General features: G+C 39.2%; 1 protein-coding gene across 2 annotated transcripts in view; it reads left to right on the top strand.

Annotated features, from left to right (window-relative positions):
• The first annotated feature begins 563 nt into the window (after positions 1-563).
• The window catches only part of LOC150086959 (uncharacterized), a 227,765-nt gene continuing 207,168 nt past the window's right edge, over positions 564-21,160 (top strand). For both annotated transcript variants that reach the window (XM_090372847.1, XM_090372848.1), the window contains exon 1: positions 564-1,248. In XM_090372847.1, the coding sequence (XP_090228973.1) occupies positions 678-1,248 (571 nt within the window). In that variant the 5' untranslated portion in view covers positions 564-677. The remainder of the gene's footprint in view (positions 1,249-21,160) is intronic.

Consider the following 21,160-nt stretch of genomic DNA (forward strand, 5'->3'; position numbering starts at 1 on the left):
ACGAGTAGGACAACCATTATTTCAAGTCTTATACAATAGTGTTTCTGTTTAACTCGCATTCAGAAAATGCTGCTTAAAACAACTCTCTCCCCCCCCCGCAGTTCCTCCGCAATTTAGAATATTTATTTGATGTATAAATAATAAATCGAAGTGTACGTGTATTTGTAGTGATATCTGTGTATTTTAGTTTGTCTTTTTCGCTACGTGAAAGATGGTCGCATGAAAGACAAAGACCTGGAGACATTTATCTAGATGTGCTGGAAAAATTGCTTCCCTCACTAAAGAAGTAAATGAGTCAGTTGTTTCCAGAGGATGGCAGTTTAATGTCAGCAATATATATCTGCGATTTTTCCCAGTTCCTCTTCTTCTCGATGTGCGAAAGGGCAGCTTTCACAATTTGGCCTATTTTTTTTTAAACATTTTACAACAGTTTTTTAAATTTTATGCTTAATATTTCACGAGATATTAAGTTTTGAAATACTGAAGTTTTTTTTTATGAACTTTTAATGCCATGAATTAGAACTAAGGTTTTAAGATAATAATTTGTGTTTTTAGGACGTTCATCTATTAAATGATAAGAAAGAACATCAAATTGTGTCATACTGGATAAATGGTGAAAGAAATCCTAAATAGTTTGAGAACATCCGTCAGAAAAGTAATCAAGCGTTTCATTTAACATGACTGAAATAATGCAAATTAGTGCCACCATGAATGCGCTGCCTTCCGATGGAGGCCCGAATTCAATAAGCCACTCTGAAAAAGGCCTCTCCGAGGAATGTGCCGCTTTTGTAAAACAGATGGTCGGAAGTAGTGAGGAGGATGTGGTGAAGGAGGAGGGACTTTCTTCATCACACGACCCGGAAAATACCGAAATATTTAATCCACCTAGTGACTCCATTAAAGATTCGGCTAGCGGAACAGCAGTCAAAGCAACCATTTCGTCAAATATCGGGGAAATTGAAGTAGAACGGCGACGGGTCATCGACAGTCAGATTGTACGAAGCAAGAAGATTGACCGCTGGGCTTATTCCGAGGAAGTAGACTGTAGCGGTCTTGGCGGAAGTGGTGGTAGTGCATTCCACCGCTTACGCCAGATGTCGCCACCTGTAGAAGCTCCACCACCTCCTCCTGCTGCTCACGAAAGCATGAAGAGGTACGCAGAACGAAAACAGCAGCAGCATTGCATCCAAATCGAGATGTGTGAAAACGATGTGGATAAACGTGCTACCTCGGCCTTTCTGCCAACAGGTAAGCTGTTTTATCGTGATAAGTCATTATTTAATTTAATGAGTTTTTTTTTTTTTGCATTCCTTATCTCCTGTGTTTATAGGAAAATACTGTACTGGGGAATCCGCATAATCTTACCTTAACTTTCTGCTCATTAACTGAAAGCTTTTTTGCGGTCTTAAAAAATATAATCAACTAGTAGAAATAACTGGAAGTTAAATATATGGATCTGTATGATTAGATGCAGTCTAAGAGATATTGCCACTTGATTTTACAAAATCTGAACAGCTGAGAAAATAAACCTCTGTAAGCTTGAAGTGTGCCGCTAATGAGGCGCTCTATTTCTATATTTGTTGTTTGTTCGTTGTTGTATGCTTTGTTGTATCTATATTTTTTATTGTCTGTAATGTCACTGTTTTAAATACTATTTTACACTATTTCAAAAAAATGTGCTTTTCGAAGTATTTCATCAGCATTTCACTTTTCTTTGTAAATTTAAATTCTAATTATTACTTTAAAAAAGTAATATTAATTGTAAACCTAACGCCCGGTTTTTACCGAGAATTTGATTAGTATCTAGTTATTGAGACCTTCCTCCTCAATCTACCTTTTTGTGCTCTGCCTTCTGTGTGAAACTCTTCAGAATGCTGCACAATGAAAACATGAACTTAATGAACACATACCGAGACCTGAGGATGAATTAGCGAAGTCTTTCCACATGCCTTTTTCCCTCAAGCTGAGCCTTGACGGCCTTTCTTCTTCTGTTCCATCCTCTCCTCCAACATAACTAACTTCGACCTTTTCTTTGTCCCACTGTCCAGGATTTTTTCCCACCCCTGTTTCTTTCCTCCCTCTTCACCCTGATGTCTATCTTCCATATCAAATCCCTACGTCATCAGCACAACCAGATATTTCCTCTCCTTCCATTAACTGCCTTCTCTCTCTCACCCCCAGCAACATCCCACAAAAATCTGTAAAAAATAATCACAAAGCCAACAACCAAGTTATTTTTGGAGTCAGCAGACAGTCAACTCTTGTTAAAATATGTTGAGCGATATTTGTTGCAGCAAGATAAAACGCAAATAGCATCTTTATAAGTCGCCTTGACCCAGAGCTTTTTTAATCTATAGGCCCAGAGCTTTGGCTAGCAGGGATGCTTGGCATGTCATACTATGGTCCCAATACTCGCAGGAAAAGTTATTTTGTGTGTGAATGGCTGTGTTCTGCCCGTCTAGTACAAACGAAGATATTATCGGTGAAATTCTCAATTGAATCACTCCCAAGTATAAAGGAGGAAGCAACCTAATCATCTCTGACGATTTCAACTTGACCCTTCCCCAAATTCAGAACACATATCTTTCCTAAAATGCCCTCTTGTCTCGAAATTTATAGAACACACTCCGGATACTAGCGGTAGCCAAATTCTTGAGCTCATCTTTGTGAAGATCACGGTTTTTTTTTTTTTTTTTTTTTTTTATGTGAACACCAAACACGAGAGGTATTAGAACCTATAGTACTTAGTACCGTGCTTGGGTAAAGTGCATGGGTTGAAGGAGAAGTATGGGGAGAGGGGGATGCCGGAAACTGCTCTAGAGACTAAACATGGGTTTCACCACTTAAAGCCTCCAATAATCAAAGTGGTGGTATTTCACCGGTTGATGAAAGTCATCTACCAGCTGACAATTAATTGCATCATAAAAATTTCTTAATAAAGACACGTATGCTGGAGCTCCTGAAATTCTGTCCCTTGGATTCTCTGAACAACTTGCCCATTAATAAAAAAAAAAAAAAAAAACTCAACTGTTGATAAAATGACCTATACATTTAACCTAGAAAGCAATATCCAAATAGGATTTTGCTTTCTGTTTTCTGGATGAAAACAGAAAATCGACCACAGAGCACACGCAATTTGCAAGACAGCATATACGGAGCAATATGACCTTAGTCGCTGATACTCCTAATACAACAAAAATAATACCTCGACTGTCAACCAGTGGTGGTCTCTCCGTCCCGGTACTTTGGGTGGTTTTGCATCCCTCTTCGGACTGTTCCCGTATACCTTCATTAAGAAGGCCCTCTGACAATGCCTGCGGTTGTTGAGCTAGCCTTCTGCCTCCCTAGCGCCACAGATCATTTCCCCGGCCTTCCCATTGCACAGGCTTCGTACTGACAAACTGGACAGACACCACCCTGATTTCACTATATGTGCTTCACCGGTCGGTGAGGTCTCTCCTAGATGCTGTAGAATGCTTCCGCTCGTAGAGATAAGAGTGGTCATAATCAGGGCCGCTGCAACCCTATGTGCCGCCAATAAGCGAAATCGAATTTGTCGCCCCGAAATATTTAGATTAAAAAATAAAATAAGGCGTAAATAATTATTATTCATTTATTTAAAAAGAAAAGAATTACAACATATCTCACATATAATATAATGAAACAACATACAAAAATAACAAAATCATTCTGAAATTCTGGAAATAAACTTTAAATTCTAAATCACAGTAATCGTACTCTATCACAATAAAAAAATAAAAGGAAAATTATAGTGTTAAAAAAATATATACAAATTTATGTTTTCTTGCTTTAAGAAATGCGAATTTATTAATTATTTCATTTATGTTTATTTGTTACAAAAGATCATTTTCTAAGTAATTATTGCCAAATTAGAGATTGATTGTTGACACATTGTCGATCGTAAATAATTTTTGATTAATTTTAATTTTTAAAAACTCCGTTCACCTGAGGCAACTGAAACTGGTACAGTTGGAAAAATTCTTAATGCAACTGCTACACTTGGAAAAGTATCTGTAAAATCGTTTTTAAAAATATATTGTAATACTTCAAATGGAGTAATATTGTCTTTAATATAAATTTTAATCTAATTATTCAAATAATGCTAAACCATCCATATCAGACTCATTACAATCAGTGTCACTTAATTTAATATATAAATATTTCTACATGTTCTTTCATATTTGTAAACCTTTCAGTTAACAAGAAAATTGTTTTGTCCATAATTTTAAAAAAAAATTAATGTTGAAATTTTGTTTGGTATTGATGCCAATGATAGTAGCCATATTATTAGCCAATCGAGAATATTTTGGAATTTGGAATATTCTGTTTTCCTTAAAATATTCTGCAATATTTTGTACTCATTCAAAAGCTTCATATATATAAAAATTCCTCTTTTGGAGCATTTTACTTACCGGATTAATTTTATTTAAAATATCATGCCAAATTATAATTGAATAAAGAAACATAAGATGTTATTTTTAAGGCTATTGATTTAGAATGATTACTTAAGTAAAGCATAGTAAATTTTGGTTTCTCAGCGGTTTTGACTTCTAGTCTATTTTCCCATCAGATGTCAGACAGTTTGTGTTAAATTACTTATATATTTTTTGAAGTACATATTTTTTGAAGTACATTCCAAAGATGGGTTGATGATGAGAAAAAAACAATTCCTAAACAATTCCGAAAAAAAAAAAAAAAAAATCCGATTATTTCAAAGGAAGTCTCAGTGGCGTCGTTTACAACACTATTTAGGGTGTGAGTGACACATGGAATGAAAAATGCTCTAGGATTAACTTTTTTTTTTTTTTCTCTTCTTTGTAAATCTTTGCGTTTTCCGCGCACCTTTGATCCCTGGCTACGTAAATTCTGAATATTTAGATTTACTCAATAAATAGATTTGATATAATATATCAATCTACTTATTGTAATGTATTATATTCAAACAATCCGTCTAGTAGAATCACATGCAACAACAAAATCCAAGAAAATGTTTGCTTATTTCAACTCTCATAGTGCTTATGTCTCTAAATAGGTCCTTGAGGTTGCCACAGACAGTCTCTCAAATATGCCAGACAAGCTGTACTTGCTACCTGGGAGTCTAAAACGATGATGGAACTGATATTCGGGTGACACTCAAGTCAAGCGGACCCAATTTCGGCGAAATCCAGACAGTCTGTGACAGCCAAATCCTCTGCTTGTACCTTCACGATGGTGGGACTGTTAGTAATCCTGGGTATAACCTCCATGCACAAGCACACTGTGGGTGACCACCCAGGTGTGAACCAACAGGGGTCGAGGTGTGGCACCCGCACCACATGGAAGAATGCCACCCCTCTGTGTTACCAGGCAATATTAAGTGGTACATGACTCTCATCAACCGGTGCAATACCACCACATTGTTTATTGGAGGCTGGAAGTGGCGGAACCCATGTTTAGTCTCCAGAGCTAAGTTCTGGTCAACCATTTCCCATCTCTTCCATCATGCAGTATGATGATGACTTTTGAGGTTATGATGGACATCATGGCGAGATCCAATCTTCCTTACATTTCGAGGGTACAGCTCTGAAATGGTGTTCGCTGGCCGGCCGCTAGTTAGTACACCGTGCCGAACCTATTTGTAACTCTTTAGGAGGGCTTCCGGATCTTCCTACCTGTATTCTGCCGGATAGTGACTGGAGGGAGTCCGAGTAGTGTGTATGCGGGGTGCATTGTCGAGGCCACGTTATATCAAGGATATGGGTATATTCTTACCCTGTGTACGCCTTATCCAAAAATTTCATTACTTCATACAGCATGGCCCCCCCCACCTTTTCTTACTATTGAATACACTATGAATTGTCAAACTAATAGAGTAAGCTTATCTGCGAAAAGATCTAAACCTCCCAAACACCTCCTAGTTCATTTCACAAATATACATGGTCTCAATTCTGATCTCATTGATGTCCGTTTCCACTTGCAGTGTGCCAAACCCTATGTATTTTTTCTGATAGAATCTCAGTTACCGATTGATTCAATTACTGCTCATCTCAATTGCCCAAATTATTCGCTGTATGATTCCTTTCGCCTCAAAGGTGGTACTTGTGCATCTGTCAGAGACATGGTAATTTGGAATCTCCTCTTTTCGATCTTCTCTGGCTTAAAAGCTCTCTACTTCATTCTGTCAAATTCATCTGTTGTCTCTACCGTTTTCTCAACTCCACTAATCACTTGAAGCTCATCGATTTCCTATCTTTGCAACTTGACTTTCTCCAGTCCAACTTTCCTAACAGTGAGGTGATTTTAACGTTCACAACTCTAGCTGGCTTCCTTTTTTCTGATCACACCCAACCCAGCTCGTCGACATGCTGAGGCTTTTGTAATTACTAATGACCTTGCACAGATTGTTCTTTTACCTTCAAGAATACCGGACAATCCCAACCGTACAGCCAATACGCTTGATCTTTTTCTCACAAAAAAGTACACGGTTGAAGTGAGAGGCCCTTTAGACACTTAAGACCACAACATGGTGATTGTCTCTTCTCCAATGGAACCTTTATCTCATGGCTATTCCCAACCTCGTGTTGTTTGGCATTACAAGAATGCAAAATGGGATGACCTGCGAGATTTCTTTTCCTTGGTCGGATTACTGTTTCAAAACTTCTGATGTCACCGTTTGCTCAGATCGTGTCAGTGCAATTATTCTTGCAGGAATGGAATCCTTTATCCCTCACTCCACTTTAAAATCTCGTCCTTTATCTAAACTTTGGGTTTCCAATAAATGTTCTAAGGCCGTTCAGGAGAAGAATGTTGCATATCGTAATTGTCTTGTTTCCAATTCTTCAGTTTCATTCTCTGCCTACACCAAAGCTCGCAACAACTGTAAAGCAGTTATTAATCAGTCCAAACCAGATTTTGAACAGGCTAAGAGTAGAATACTAGCTTCTTGCCCTAATGGTAGCCGAGCATTCTGGTCTCTTGCCAAAGCTATTGGCCGCAACTTTTTCCCATCTCTGCTCCCACTTCTGTCAAAACCAGATGGTTCTGTTGTCACTTCGGCCAAGGATAAAGCTGACCTGCTAGCATCCCATTTTTCTTCCAACTCATGTATCTTGGTAAAACACCTCCCACCATTCCCAACACGCTCCATTCAATGCCTCCTGTGGTCTTCCGTCAAAAGGATGTCAGAAGGATTTTGACGATTCTTGATGCTAAGAAAGCTCTAGGTCCTGATGGTATTTCTCCACTTGTTCTCAAAATCTGTGCTCCTGAACTTACTCCTGTTCTTACCCGCCTTTTTTCACTTTCTTATTCCAAAGGTGTTTTTCCTTCTGCTTTGAAATTTGCTCATATCCAGCCAGTTTCTAAAGAGAGTGTCAGATCCCACCCATTCAATTATCGTCCCATTGCAATTACTTCTACTCTTTCTAAAGTAATGGAGAAATCGTTTAACCGCCAACTCTTAAACTACCTAGAAACCTTCCGGCTGATCAACAATCGCCAGTATGGATTCCGTCAGTGTCGAGCCACTGGTGATATTCTGCCTTATTTTACCCGTTAATGAACAAATTCAATGGAAAAGTTCGGTGAAACACAAGCAGTTGTTCTAGACATCTCAAAGGCTTTCGATCGTGTTTGGCATAAAGGTCTTCTTATGGATTGCCAACTATTTTTTGTAATTGATTATCCAGTTTTCTCTCTGATCGCTCACTGAGGGTAATGGTAGATGGCTCTCTGTCTTCTAACTTCTCCACTAATGCCGGTGTCCCCCAAAGTTCAGTTCTTTCCCCCACTCTATTTCTTTTGTATATCAATGACCTTCTTCCATTGACTGGAAATCCTATCCATAGTTTTGCCGATGATAGCACATTGCATTCAACTTTCCATTTTGAGAAACCTTATCCTGCTCAATCAGCTTCAACTTCTCGAAAATCTGCTACCAATTCCTTAAATGCCGATCTTCAGGTAATTCTCCAGTGGGGCAAAGACAATTTAGTTGATTTCAATCCTTTTAAAACTCAGTCCTGTCTTATATCTCACAAAAAGGATTCTTCTGCTCCTGTGCTTACTTTGGTGACACTCCAATTTCTAGGAAAGTTGATATCTCTTTTGGGAATTACCTTAACTTCTAATCTCTCTTGGTACAAGCACATTACAAATATTGCTTCTTCTGCATCTAAAAAAACTTTGTTTTCTCTCTCGCTCTGGAATTACTTTTTTTTTCCAATCAGCTGTTCACTCTGTACAAATCGCAAATCCGCCCTACCATAGAATATTGTTCCAACATCTGGGGCGGTGCCCCCAAAACCAGGGGGCTTCTAGATTCCATTCAGAAGAGGGCAGTTAGGTTAATCAATGACTCATCTCTAACAGAGTCTCTCCACTCGTTGTCTCATAGACGTACTGTTTCTGCTGCATCCCTTTCTACAGATACTTTCATGGGCACTGTTCTTCTGAATTGGTTTCCAGAATTCCCGCTCTCTCTTTCAAAACTGTCCGAACACGTGTCGCCACCAGCCAACATCCATTTACTGTCCAACTTCAAACTCACAGAAGGAACTGTTCATCATCCTCGTTTATTCATTCATCTGCCGTTTTCTGGAACAAACTTCCTTCATATGTCTTTCCTGAAAATTACAGTCAGCAGAAGTTCATGTCTAATATCAACAATTATCTTCTTTCATCTTCTTAACTTCCAATCCATGCACGGTACTATAGGTTCTAATACCTCTCGTGTTTGGGGTTTTCATAAAAAAAATAAAATAAAAAATACAAATCTAAGTATCACAGCCATCTGTTGGACATGACTTACATCGGACGTTGTATTCAAAATCTTAGCAAAATATCTAGTAATTTCTGGTATTTTATCTATAATATTTTTTGAAATTATTTCAATAGTTTCATTTTGTATTTGGTCACTCAAATAATGCCGATATTTTTCGATTCAGATTTCTGAATACAGCGAATACGTTCTGCCTTAACTGAATTAAATTTAGCAATTGTTTCAGTAAGTTTTAAAAATTTACTATTGTTATTTTTATATAAATATTTTGAAGATCCCCCAAACGCTATACACTGCTGTGCCAAAAATAATGTTATATATATTATTCTTTCAATTATCGATTACCAATACCTTTTTTTCTATATTATATAATCGCTATTCTCTAGCGTCGATTGTAACGTTTGTCTTTTAGTGACTGCGTCAGATCTAACCATTTTTTATGATTTTTAATATGTACTGCGCTTGTTTCATGCTTACTTAAAATAGCAGATAAATTTCTCCAATTACTGATTCCAAATTGATTACTTAGTTGGTTTTTACAATCGCCAAATATCTTGTAATAAAAGCAAAATACAGAATTTCGCGATAAAGTAACCTTTCACCTTTTTCCCCATTTTTTTTCAGAATTTTCATTTAATCGGTAGGATATTCTCTATTTTTAATTTGAGTAGGATAATTTTGAATCAAATAATCGCGTTGTTTTATTGTCAGGTTTTCTGGCCAATTACCTGGATCAGCTGATAATTGATATATTTGAATCAATATTTATTAAATATTACTAAACAGAAATTTAAAAAAATTAGCTAAATAGAAATTAAAAAAAAATTTAACTAAATAGAAAATTTCGCTATTAAGAAGTTCGTTAAACAGAGGTCCGACTTGTATGTGTCGAAAAGAATTTTTAGCGCCCTCCCGAACTGCTGCTCGTGAGCGACGCCAACCTGGCCTACCCACTTGCGGCGGCCCTGGTCATAATGTTTTGGATCAAGGGTGTATATATCAAAAGCAAACAGTAAAGTCGTAGGAATAGAAGAAAAGACGAACTCGCACCGCATTATTAAACTCAAGAAAAACAGAGCACTCTTCCTTCTCAAAAACCACTGGCATATAAGACCATCTTGACTAGAACAATAAAGGGGCTTTCTTAAAAAAAAAACTTCTTTCGATTCCGTTGAAGTAACCAGATGGATTTCAAACAATATCCGCACAGCATCAACTTCCGTCTCCAGATTTGCCTAATGAAGCTGAACAAAACCAGCTTCCACTCTTAAATCATCTGTTCAACCAAATCGACAAATAATAAATTCCCTGCACCAAGACATATCCGACTCAGATGGGATGCTTCTGCAACTTTCATCATCAAGGCTTTCAGCGCTTAAATGATCCCTTCCCCTGGTGCACCTTATCAAGAGGTGCAGTAGTGAAACATACCTCGTTAGAATCTGGAAAAAACATACAAAATCAATCTCATTCTGATTCTATTGCAGTTGCGTCAACAGTCCTAAAAATAATCGAAGAAAAAGCTCTCCTTCCATATGTGCAAAATTTAATTCACAGATGCAGCCCGCCAACATTCATCTTTACCCAGCAGATACATCCACCGCCACCACTAATCCGACAGACACGCTTATTCGGATACAGTTGGCATTTCAAGAAAAAGCCTAGTGTGATTCTCTACCTGGATATCAAATCAGCGTTTGACAATCTCAACGTCAAAGCTGCAGCGAAAATTCTGAAGAAAGCTTCAAGAAAATAGTACATAGCTAGCTGTCTCTTATATGGTCTCAACAACAGATTCCTCATGTTCAAATCTAGTTCCAAGTATCAGTCTCAACGTCTGTAGGTATACCTCGAGGAGGAACATTATCAACGGCCAGCTTCGCAGCCTCACTTCAAATCATTTCCAAAATCATCGCATATGTAGATGATTTTAAAATATTTATTACTCCAGAACTAGTAATTAGATACAAAACTTAATCAGGACGCCAGTGAATTAGTCGCACACTCTGATGCAAGCCCTGAACTTAACCATCTGCGGAAATGACTTATACTTTCCAGAAGAAGCCTAATTTAGTGGCTGTTCTTATTCTGGGCAAAAAGAATTTTCGAAATGTTCTGGGCTTAATCTTTGACAATAATCTCTCCTTTTCCGTGCCACTATGCACGTGTTGAGAAAAAAAATTCAGAAAGCCAAATGGCTAATTAAACAATTAGCTAATTGAACAAGAAAAAAAATTACAATATGCAGCACATCAATTATCACAAAACATGTTCAGCAATGCACCTTCCCCATCCTTCCATAACAGGAAACAGAAATGTGATCAGGAATTCCTCAACCCATATAAGAAAATTTCCCTCCCTTGGGTCCTCAGAAAGCTAGCCGTAAATTAGGAGTTATATTTACAATATAGAGCAGTTTGTACCAGAACTTCAAGCTCAAGCCCTTGCATCTATTTATTAAACAGGCAAATATAGCTCTTCTGTGAAAACTATTCTCAGAAGCGATCGTTTCTCCTAACATCATAACCACAATCACTGCACATGCGTACAGACAGAATACAAGAACCAGGAAACTCTACATATCTAGATTGAACAGGCTTCAAAAAATGGACGGACTTTTCCTCAACTCTGCACTTCAACTAATCAATGTATAGGTAGGTATAGGTATGTTGAGGGTCTAACGGCTCCTGGGATTTCTCCCATTTCCGCGTATGTTCTATGTATCGAGTAAGAGTACCCTGTCAAAACCAGAAATTTTAAGTGTATGGATCATGTGATATGTAGTGTGTTGTGCCCATTGTTCATCCGGTCTGTTAACCGCCGGGCCCCTGGTGGGACCCGACGTTAACATACCCAGCCACGCGGAGGCCGACCAGTTGTACCATTAAGACAAATCTACTCTGGCAGGTCCTGCCACCTAATTTCTTTGGTTTCAGTGGCTAGGACCTAAGAAGTAAAATATGAACGCGGTCTATTCTGTCAATAGAAATTTCTCTAGATGGGGTTATGAGCTGGAAATATCAAGCTTTGAGGCCTAATAGGTCGGGCAAGAATTTTGGTGTTGATTAAATTTGGACGTGTGGAGCAGACGCGGTGTGAAGCAAAAGAAGGGTAGGGAGACTGAATGCTGGGGGGAGGAAAAGGAAGTAAGGGGCCGATAGAGTAGGTGGTCCCTGATAGTAGTGGAGCATGCCCGTGCCCCACCAAAAGGAAAATGGGGGATGGGAACAAGTTCCTCTCCCCCCGCCAGGGGAAGAGGTTAAAAGGTACATCGCTAGTGCGGGGTAAAGAGCGCCAAATGACCTTCAATACGTCGCAAGATGTTAAGTTGATAGTGTCATGTCCAGCATTTGGGTCCAAAAGATGGACCCTACTCCTATTATGGTGTGTCATTTTCTTTAGGGGGGTAAAAGGGTTCTTCTTCTTGTAAACAGTAGCTGGGAAACGTGTGTGAAGGCCCTGTAGTTGTCCAGCTCCTGTAAAATGACATGCTCTTCATTCCAGAGTAGTGAGTGTATAGTTGTCCATGCAGGTCCTCGAAGAGGTCGCACTCATGAAGGAGGTACTCTCAGGATTCTTCTTGTCCACAGGCACAGAATGTCCGTGAGACCAAATTCATTTAGCTTTCTTCTAATGGAGCCATACTCATTCATTAAAAATGTGGTGTATAGTCCGGGAGATAGCCATGCCAGGGAGGTGGATACACCCTGTTGATATCTGGGAGAAACTTCTTGGTAATGATTTCTTTGGTGGATAAATTCCATCGGTTCTGCTAGGTGTCTTTTAGGTGTTCTGTAAGCCTTTAGTGTTGCAAGGGATTGCTGGGTCAACAGTGAAATCCATGTGGGTTACTGCTCTTCCTTTCGAGTGTTGGTAGAGCAGGCACAGCGCAAAACCTCCAGGTCCAGGGGAAGGGAACCAGCCAGAACCTGGGGCGTGTGGGTGCTAACAGTGCAGCAAACTCTGGTAGTCGTAAGTAATATGGAGCGTTGAATGCATTCAAGCTTTCTTTTGTTCACTGCCGTATTTGCCTTGGTGTACCACACCCCTGCAGCATATGTCACGGCTGGGATGAAGACTAACTTATATAAGAGGAGGAGGGACCTCTTTTTTAGTTCCTAGTCTCTGCGGGTTATTCTGGCTGTAAGTGCTGATAGTTTTCTAATTTTTGTTCTAAGGTGCTCCAGATGTGGGGTGTAGCATAGGTTTTTATCTAGTACAATCCCCAAGTACTTCAGTTGTGTCTGCAATTTGATAGTCGCTCCATTGACTTTGATTTGAGGAGGCCGTTGAGTATCAGGGGGTTCTTTTTAATAGGATTGAACTTGTCTTGGCTGTTGAGATAGTTAGATGATGCAGTTTGATCCATTCTTGGTGTATATTAATTGTGCGATTTGCATTTAGTTCCAGCTGTGCCCTGCTGCTGTCAGCCTCAATCAGCAGCACCAAATCATCGGCGTAAGCCTGGGAGGTGACAAGGCGAAGATCCAGATTGAGGAATCCATCTAGGACAATGTTCCACAGGAGCGGCACCAGGATAGAACCTGAGGGGGGAACCCTGTGAACCGGTTTGGTAACATGGCAGTGAGGAGTGGTAATGGATACTCTTCTGTTTTGGAGGTAAGATTGTAAGCATCGATACAGGTTGTTTGGGATTTTTGCCTGTCGGAGTCTTTTCAGCACGCTGGGCCACAATAAAGAATCAAAGGCACCAGCAAAATCTATTGAGATAATGAGAAAGTATTTACTATTACAGTGTTTGGCGGCCCTGCAATTCTTTCTAGTGCGTCTACGGTGGATCGGTCTTTTCTGAACCCGAATTGGTTCTGTGACACGGGTCCTGTTTGCTGGCAATGTGCTTCTATCCTGTCGTGTAGTAATCTTTCGAAGAGCTTGTTAGCACTGACAGCAGGGCAATGGGCCTATATGAGCCGGGTTGGTCTTGTGGTTTGGTAAGACTCTTGTTCCGATGTCTGTGGCTCCTTGTATGGCAGGAGTATGTGGTCCAGGATGTTTTCAATCGAGGATTCCCAAGTCCTGGCGTAGGTGCCTTGTGGTGTCCTAGTCGCCGATAACACCTCTCTCCCGGGGAGTTTGTTTGTGGTTACTCTGTATACCACGCCGCAAGGGTTGGTGTTCCCCACAGTGGAGACCCAACTAATCAATATAGAATCAACTTTCACAAATTTGTCTGAAGTAAATCCTATAAACATGAAATATACGGTTATACACTCTTGTCTGTGGATCCCCCGCCGCCGAGTTTTCTTAAACTGGTCTAAGGGATTAACTTTCCCAATTGCCTATCTCCATTCTTTTGAATGTGTAATGCCACAGACTGCCACCTCATTATTTTATATATCATCTGCCCCTCCCCAAAACTCCTTCAGAAATGGATTTCTAAAGACATTATATGCTCTTCATTACTTTAAGTCCTTATCATAATTGTAATTGTCAGCGCTAGCTAACAATAACCGACAACTATAACACTGAACGCTACTTTTTGTCAGGAGTTGGATTCGGACACACGCACACACAGAGCGAAAAAAAAAAATAATAATAAAATAAAATAATTATATGCCAAGGAGACTTTGCCCACATGTAGCAGTGTTGCTAGAAATAATTAAAAATTCAGACAGTGGTGGCTAGTATTAAACCGCGCATAAATCGTAGAAAAAATAATTTAAATAAAACTTAAGATGCTCAACATGCCTAAATTCTAAAAGTCAAACAGTATACAATATATAAAACCATAGAGGAGAATGGCTAAACTGAAATAACGCAAAACGATCCAGTGGTAAACTAGCTTATGAGAAAACTCTTGAAGCGGAAAATAATGCTAGTAATGTGAATTTCTGTCTATATGCCATTATTGCTTTTGTATGAGATATGGTCCTGCTGATATCATTGTGATTTTCAGTTGTAAAGCCAAAATGTGAATTCCTTCGTATGTAAAAAAACACAACTTCTAAAGATTATCATTATATTTAATACTACTCTTACACTATGCAATTAATAATATAGTTTATTAAGCTATTCGCCTAAATTACTATAAATTAAGGTAACGTTTCGGGTATCTTACCGACACTGATGCACGGTCTGACGATGGGTATCGGTAAGATACCTGAAACGTTACCTTAATTTATAGTAATTTAGGCGAATAGCGCAATAAACTATGTACATAATTAAATTTCACGTGGTGTTAAGAGTGGTATTAAATATAATAATAACCTTAATGGAAAATAACTACGTAACGTCCTTCCCTAACTATATTACAACTTCTAAAGTTATAGATTTCTCTCTCTTTATAGTTTAGCATTAGCATTAGTTGAGGCATATGATGCAAGAAAGCAAGCTTATACAGTATTAGCCAAAAAAAAAAAAAAAAAACTCGCCTTCCCATTTCACCCATCCGGTTACTTCAACTTCCATAACAACAACAGATGGAAGTCTGTTCCAGCAATCAACTACCCGCTGGCTAAAGGCAATTTTCCGCACATCTATCCTGCAACGGTCTTTCCTCAATTTGAATCTATGCCCCCTCAGGTTCGTAATCTGAGCAAGCGGAAGAATCCCATCAGCATTGAGCCTGCTCAAACCATTCAAGGCTATATATACCTCAGTCAGGTGCCTAGTCTCCAGATGCTGCAACTTGCAGAACTTAAGCCTTTCTTGGTAAGAGCACCCCCCCTTTGTTCCTAACCAATCTTGTTGCCTTTCTTTCTACTCCTACTAGCAACTGTACATCCTTCCTAAAATGAGGCCTCCAGACCTGTACCCAGTACTAAAAGTGTGGCCTGACCATTGCGTTATACAAAGGGATGATGACCTCCTTGTTTCTGCTAGCAAAATTCTTATGTATCATTGACAGAACTCCATGACCAGCTCTGGCAGACCGTCTTCACTGCTCAGAGAACTTCATATCTGACTACACAATAACTTCCAGGTCTTTTTCATTCTCCACTTCTCTGAGTGTAGTACCATACAGTTGGTACGTTTCTCTTGGGTTACTGCTACCAATATGCAGTACTTTGCATTTGTCAATGTTAAACTTCAGTTTCCACTTCTCGGCCCATCTGCCTAACTTTTCTAGATTCTGTTGTAGAAGCATACTGTCTTTACTATCATTAACAACCCTGTCAAGCTCTGTATCATCTGCAAACTTGAAGATTAAGCTTGATATACCTTCATCGATATCATTGATAAATACACAAAACAACAGTGGGCCTAGCACGGAACCCTGGAGGACTCCACTAATAACATTAGTCCGCAAAGAGCAGCGTCCATTTTTTACCACTCTTTGTCGTCTCCCACTCAACCATCCCTTTGTCCATTGTAGCAACTTGCCCTTGATGTCATACTACTCGAATTGTGCAGCAGTCTTCCATGTGCAACTGTATCAAAGGGTTTCCTGAAATCCAAGTATATGATATCAAAATTATTCTTTTCATCCAGTTCCTTTCTGACCACATCGTAGTATCCAATCATATTGGTCAGACAAGACCTCCCCTTAACAAATCCATGCTGTCTGAACTATTACTGCAGTCTTGTCTAGATGATCCTGCAAATCTTCTTTAAAAAAATTTTTCCCCCGAACTGAAGTTAAACTAACAGGTCTGTAATTATTTGTGCTACCTTTTGAACCTCCTTTGTGTATTGGGTATACAATTGCACATCTTCAGTCCATGGGGACCTCCCTTGAATCTAAAGATGCTCTAATAATTATTTATGGTTAAGGGTTTGCTTATTTTCCTCGCTGCCTCCTTCAATATAATTGGATAGATCCGATCCAATACTGGTGCGTTCCTTATGTTTAACTTCAACAGTTTCTTCTGCACATTGCTCTCCGTTATTACAAATTCATTTAGCTCCCTGTTAGAGTTTAGTAAACTTCTGTCCTCCCCTTCCGTACAGAATTCCTCGTGTGAATGTAGATGCAAAATAGTCGTTCAGTTTGTCAGCTACCTGAGTAGGATCGTCAACAGTCTGCATCCTTTGCCAAGGATTTCTCGTAATCAGCCTTCGCTTGCCTAACCTTACACTTCAGTTGCGACTTGATTACAAACTGCTTATATCTACCATAGGCTTCTTTGTTGCGTGATAATTTATATGCATCTCATGCATTCTTCTTCTCAGCCACGAGCCTCATTAGTTCATCTGACATCCATTTAGGTCTAAATCTTGAACAGAATTTCTTAGTTGGTATGAAAAGCCTAGTAGCTTCTAAGACTAATTCCTTGAAGGCTTCCCATTTAGAATTCGCTATTTTTAACGTCATCAGTTGATCCCGCTGTATTGAATTTAAAATCTCTCTGAGACTACTGTAGTAGTCACCTTTACGAAAGCAGAAACCCTTCCCTTTACCCTTGATGGTAGTTACACCTTTAAGTAAATCCCCCATCAGTACACTGTGATCACTGTCATCCAGTGGTTCCTTTATCTACGAATTCTTAATGCATGAATAATCACTGCTGATAATCAGATCAGGAGCATTACCTCCTCTGGTTGCCCCTCGAACATGTTGCTATAGAAAACAATCCTCCAATTGGGGCTGCGTTATGAAAAACAGGATGAGAAATATAAGCATTCAGCACTTATAACGCTGTCATCCTCACTTTCGCTTTTTTTTTTCTTCTTCTTCTTTTTCTACGCACTTCATATTGTTCTTATGCATATGTGAAACTGAAACTCAAATCCATATACAGTATACAAAGCAAACAAGTTACCTTTTCCATTTTTTATAATACATACGTAGAATATCTTTGGTATCTATCTGCCTTCTTAAATGCTACATTGTTATTTCTTTGGCATCTTACTGAAGGACGCTTGCGAAGGTATTTTGGTACTACTATCTGGTTTAGTAATCCTCCCAACACTTAACCCATACCTGATCTCACAGACTGACTGTCAAAAACGTGTCACAGCGGTAACTCAGGCATAAGGAATCCATTGCGCTAAAAGTACATGGTTCTAATGAAGAGGCTAACCAGCGTATAACATAATGCGAGTTAGTATACTGACTTAGAAAATGAATCGTTTGACACGGAAAAGCGGTACCAAACGGGCATGCACGTCGGTTCCTCTTGTTTAAAGCCACGCAATTGACAGTGCAATTTGTAAAATTCTCTTCCATTCATGATATAACGAGTAAAAATGAGATGAAAACAGTACCATGGATATTAGAAACAGTTTCCATAACTTCATTTTATTTTGCGAGGCAGAATGCAATTGCTACAAAATAACTCAAATGATTCAGTTAGTTTTTTCGCTGTTGTGTGCGCATGCGGTCAGCCTTTGGTAGTAGTAATTAACAGATCCTCCAATTTTATATTTTTATGGTATCAAGCCATCATAATAGACTAGTCATCTGCACTTATCAACGTAGTTCTGCTCTAGTTTAATTAGTGGCTTATCATAACCTTCATATACGAGTGTTTAGAAATGAAATCGCTTCTTGAAAGGTTTGAGAATTTGATCTTCTTCCACTCTACTAGCATTTCCGCTTTTTTTTTTCTTTTAGTTTTTTTCCTTTTTTTTCTTTTCTCTTCCCCCCCCCCTTTTTTTTGCCACAGAAGGTTATATCTGATGTTATTGTGCTGAGGAATCCATAAAACTTGCTCATAAGTGAGTGGATGTTGCTTGACGGAAACAGATTCAACATGCGCTAAAAACGATGTAGCCATAACACTGCCGAAAAACTATTTTGATATTTTTAGGCCAGTTGTTGAAGTGGGCCAGCGAGTGTTTTTTGAGCACTAGGAAGACAGTAAGTATATCGAATAACACAATACAAGCAACTGCTTTGATTTTCTTTTTGTTTGGTTATGCATCACCACAGAGAGTGATGTTTCCCACGGGAGTTTACAATTAGAACATTGGGGTTAATGGGTCTAAATAATTTGTTATAAAAAATCATTTCAATTAAGGCTATGAAGCCTGTAGCAAGTAGTCACGTGTAATTAATCACGCACTACTTCGCTTATGGTCAGGGCTTCTGTAAAATAATGTACCATAGTTTTTAAACTAAGAGTGGCTATTAAGTTTAAATAAAAAAAGAAAGATTTTTTGCCCCGTGTTATTAAAAAGTGGTGGGCTCACTTTTAGCGTCAGTTATTTTAGCTGGCGTTATTATAACTGGGTAAACTGGGTAATTCGTTTAGCTCTCAGATATTACCGAGTGTCCACGCTAAAAAAAAAAAACAAAAAACACCACTCTAATCCTCTCCTTTAAATCTATCACCCTTTAGTTATCCATTAGAAAAAATGCACCTTGAAGGCTTCCCATTTAGAATTCGCTATTTTTAACGTCATCAGTTGATCCCGCTGTATTGAATTTAAAATCTGTCTGAGACTACTGTAGTCACCTTTACGAAAGCAGAAACCCTTCCCTTTAATTCTTGTGTGCCATGTGTATGTTTTATGTAAGGCGTCTGCCAAAAGTTAGTTCAACTCCGCCATAGTGCACTGTGATGATATACAGAGTGTTTCAAAAATGGTGAATAATTTAAAGGTGAAAAGTACAAACTAAAATAAGCAAAAAAATCCCAGTGAACATTGGGCCACAAATGAACCGTTTTTGAGATTATGCACATTTTCTGTTAAGATCTACCACTGACTATGGGAGCACTAGTTTAGCAAAAAGCTGCGATTCCTTTGCTAAGGGTGGTTTTATTAAACATAAGATAATACATTTTTAATTTTTGGTTTCAACACCACAGAATTTTACAAGTTACATGTTACAGGATATTACAAAAGGTGTTCAAACTGCTGTCCTTGCATCTGTACGCAGCTTTGTAGTCGTCTCTGCATTGAGTAGCGAATCGTCTCAGGCATTCCTGGGTCATTTCTGATTTGCTGAAAGGCTCCTTCAACCCGACGCTGCAATTCCTCAATGTGTTAATGCAGAAGTGTACACCAAGCTTTTTACATGACCCCAGGTACAAAAATCCATAGGATTTAAGTCTGGTGACCTGGGAGGCCACATTCCAGGCCCACCTCTACCTATCCACCGTTGACCATACCTTCTAGTTAGATACCGAGTCACAGGTCGAGCAAAATGTGCCAGTGCACCATCATGCATAAACCACATGTTCTGGCGTTGCTGAAGTGAAACATTATCATCATCAAGGAGGTCCGGAAGAACATTCTGCAGGAACTGAAGATACAGCTCTCCTGTTAGCCTGTTTGGCAGAAAGTGTGGTCCGATTAGACGGTCTCCTAGTAGTCTTGTCCAGATATTCAACGAGAAAGGTTCCTGATGAATTGCACTTGTGAATTACATTAGGATTTTCGTCGGCCAAACGTAACAGTTATGAAAATTAAAAATACCATCACGAGTAAACCCAGCTTCGACAGTGAACAAATTGTTTAAAAATTGGGGGTTCAGGACACACTGTTGTTGCATCCACTGGCATAAGTTCACTCTGGGAGGGTAGTCTGTATTGCTGAGACCTTATACAAGCTGGATATGGTAGGGGTACAATAATTGGCGTTGTAAAATTCGCACATACTGCTATGACTTAGTATACGCTCTTGCAGAGCAACCATCCTTGTTGAAATTCCTGGATTTTTTTTAAATTCTTTCTAATACTTGGTGCCCATCCCCGGCACGAGAAGTCTGGGTCTACTAACTCAGGCGGTGCATATTGCACCTAGATCCCGCATCCACCAGTAAGTGTGTAAGACTGGTGGGTGCCAGCAGTCCCGCTCCTGGGCTGACCACACCCAAGAGCCAGCAAAAAAAAAAAATGCACCAACTAGGAGAATACTTCTTACTAGTGAGTGCAACAATCCCGCCTCATGGTCACTCCACAAAGCTTGCAAAAAAAAAAAAAAAAGTTATCTCCACCCCCCCATCCAAAGACAGAATGTCTATCCATACAGAAAAGGAGGGGGGGGGGGAAAGTACAGGTCATTAGTCAGTATTAGTAACCACAGGTATACTCCTTTTATTAAATGTCAATCTGCAAAACCGTTGAAATTTTACAAAATTCCTTTCATCAGACAGACAAATAAATACATACATACATATTCTTTCTAACACCCTTTCCTCAACATCAGGTGTTATGCTTTTGGGCCTACCTGTTCGTACTCCGTATGCGAAGCGTCCATATTCTCTAAGGCGTTGATGTACCCTGATGAATGTGTGCCTGTTGGGCTGCCTTCGGCGGGGAAATGCTTCTTGGTACAAACGTGCAGCCTCGAGTGCACTGACGTTGGCTTTACCATACATGAAGTGCATGTCCGCATACTCTTTGCTGCTGTAACCTCTTTCCATGTTGACTATCCTTTGACAAGTACTAGTATGCCTGCTATGTCTCAGAGCATTGAGAGAGGAGAAAGGAAGAGAATGAGCATAACCTAAACAAACAAGTCAGTGATGGA

The sequence above is a fragment of the Mastigoproctus giganteus genome, chromosome 4 (assembly GCF_048544385.1).
Source record: "Mastigoproctus giganteus isolate SK-2022 chromosome 4, ASM4854438v1, whole genome shotgun sequence".
In the NCBI taxonomy this organism is placed as follows: Eukaryota; Metazoa; Arthropoda; class Arachnida; order Uropygi; family Thelyphonidae; genus Mastigoproctus; species Mastigoproctus giganteus.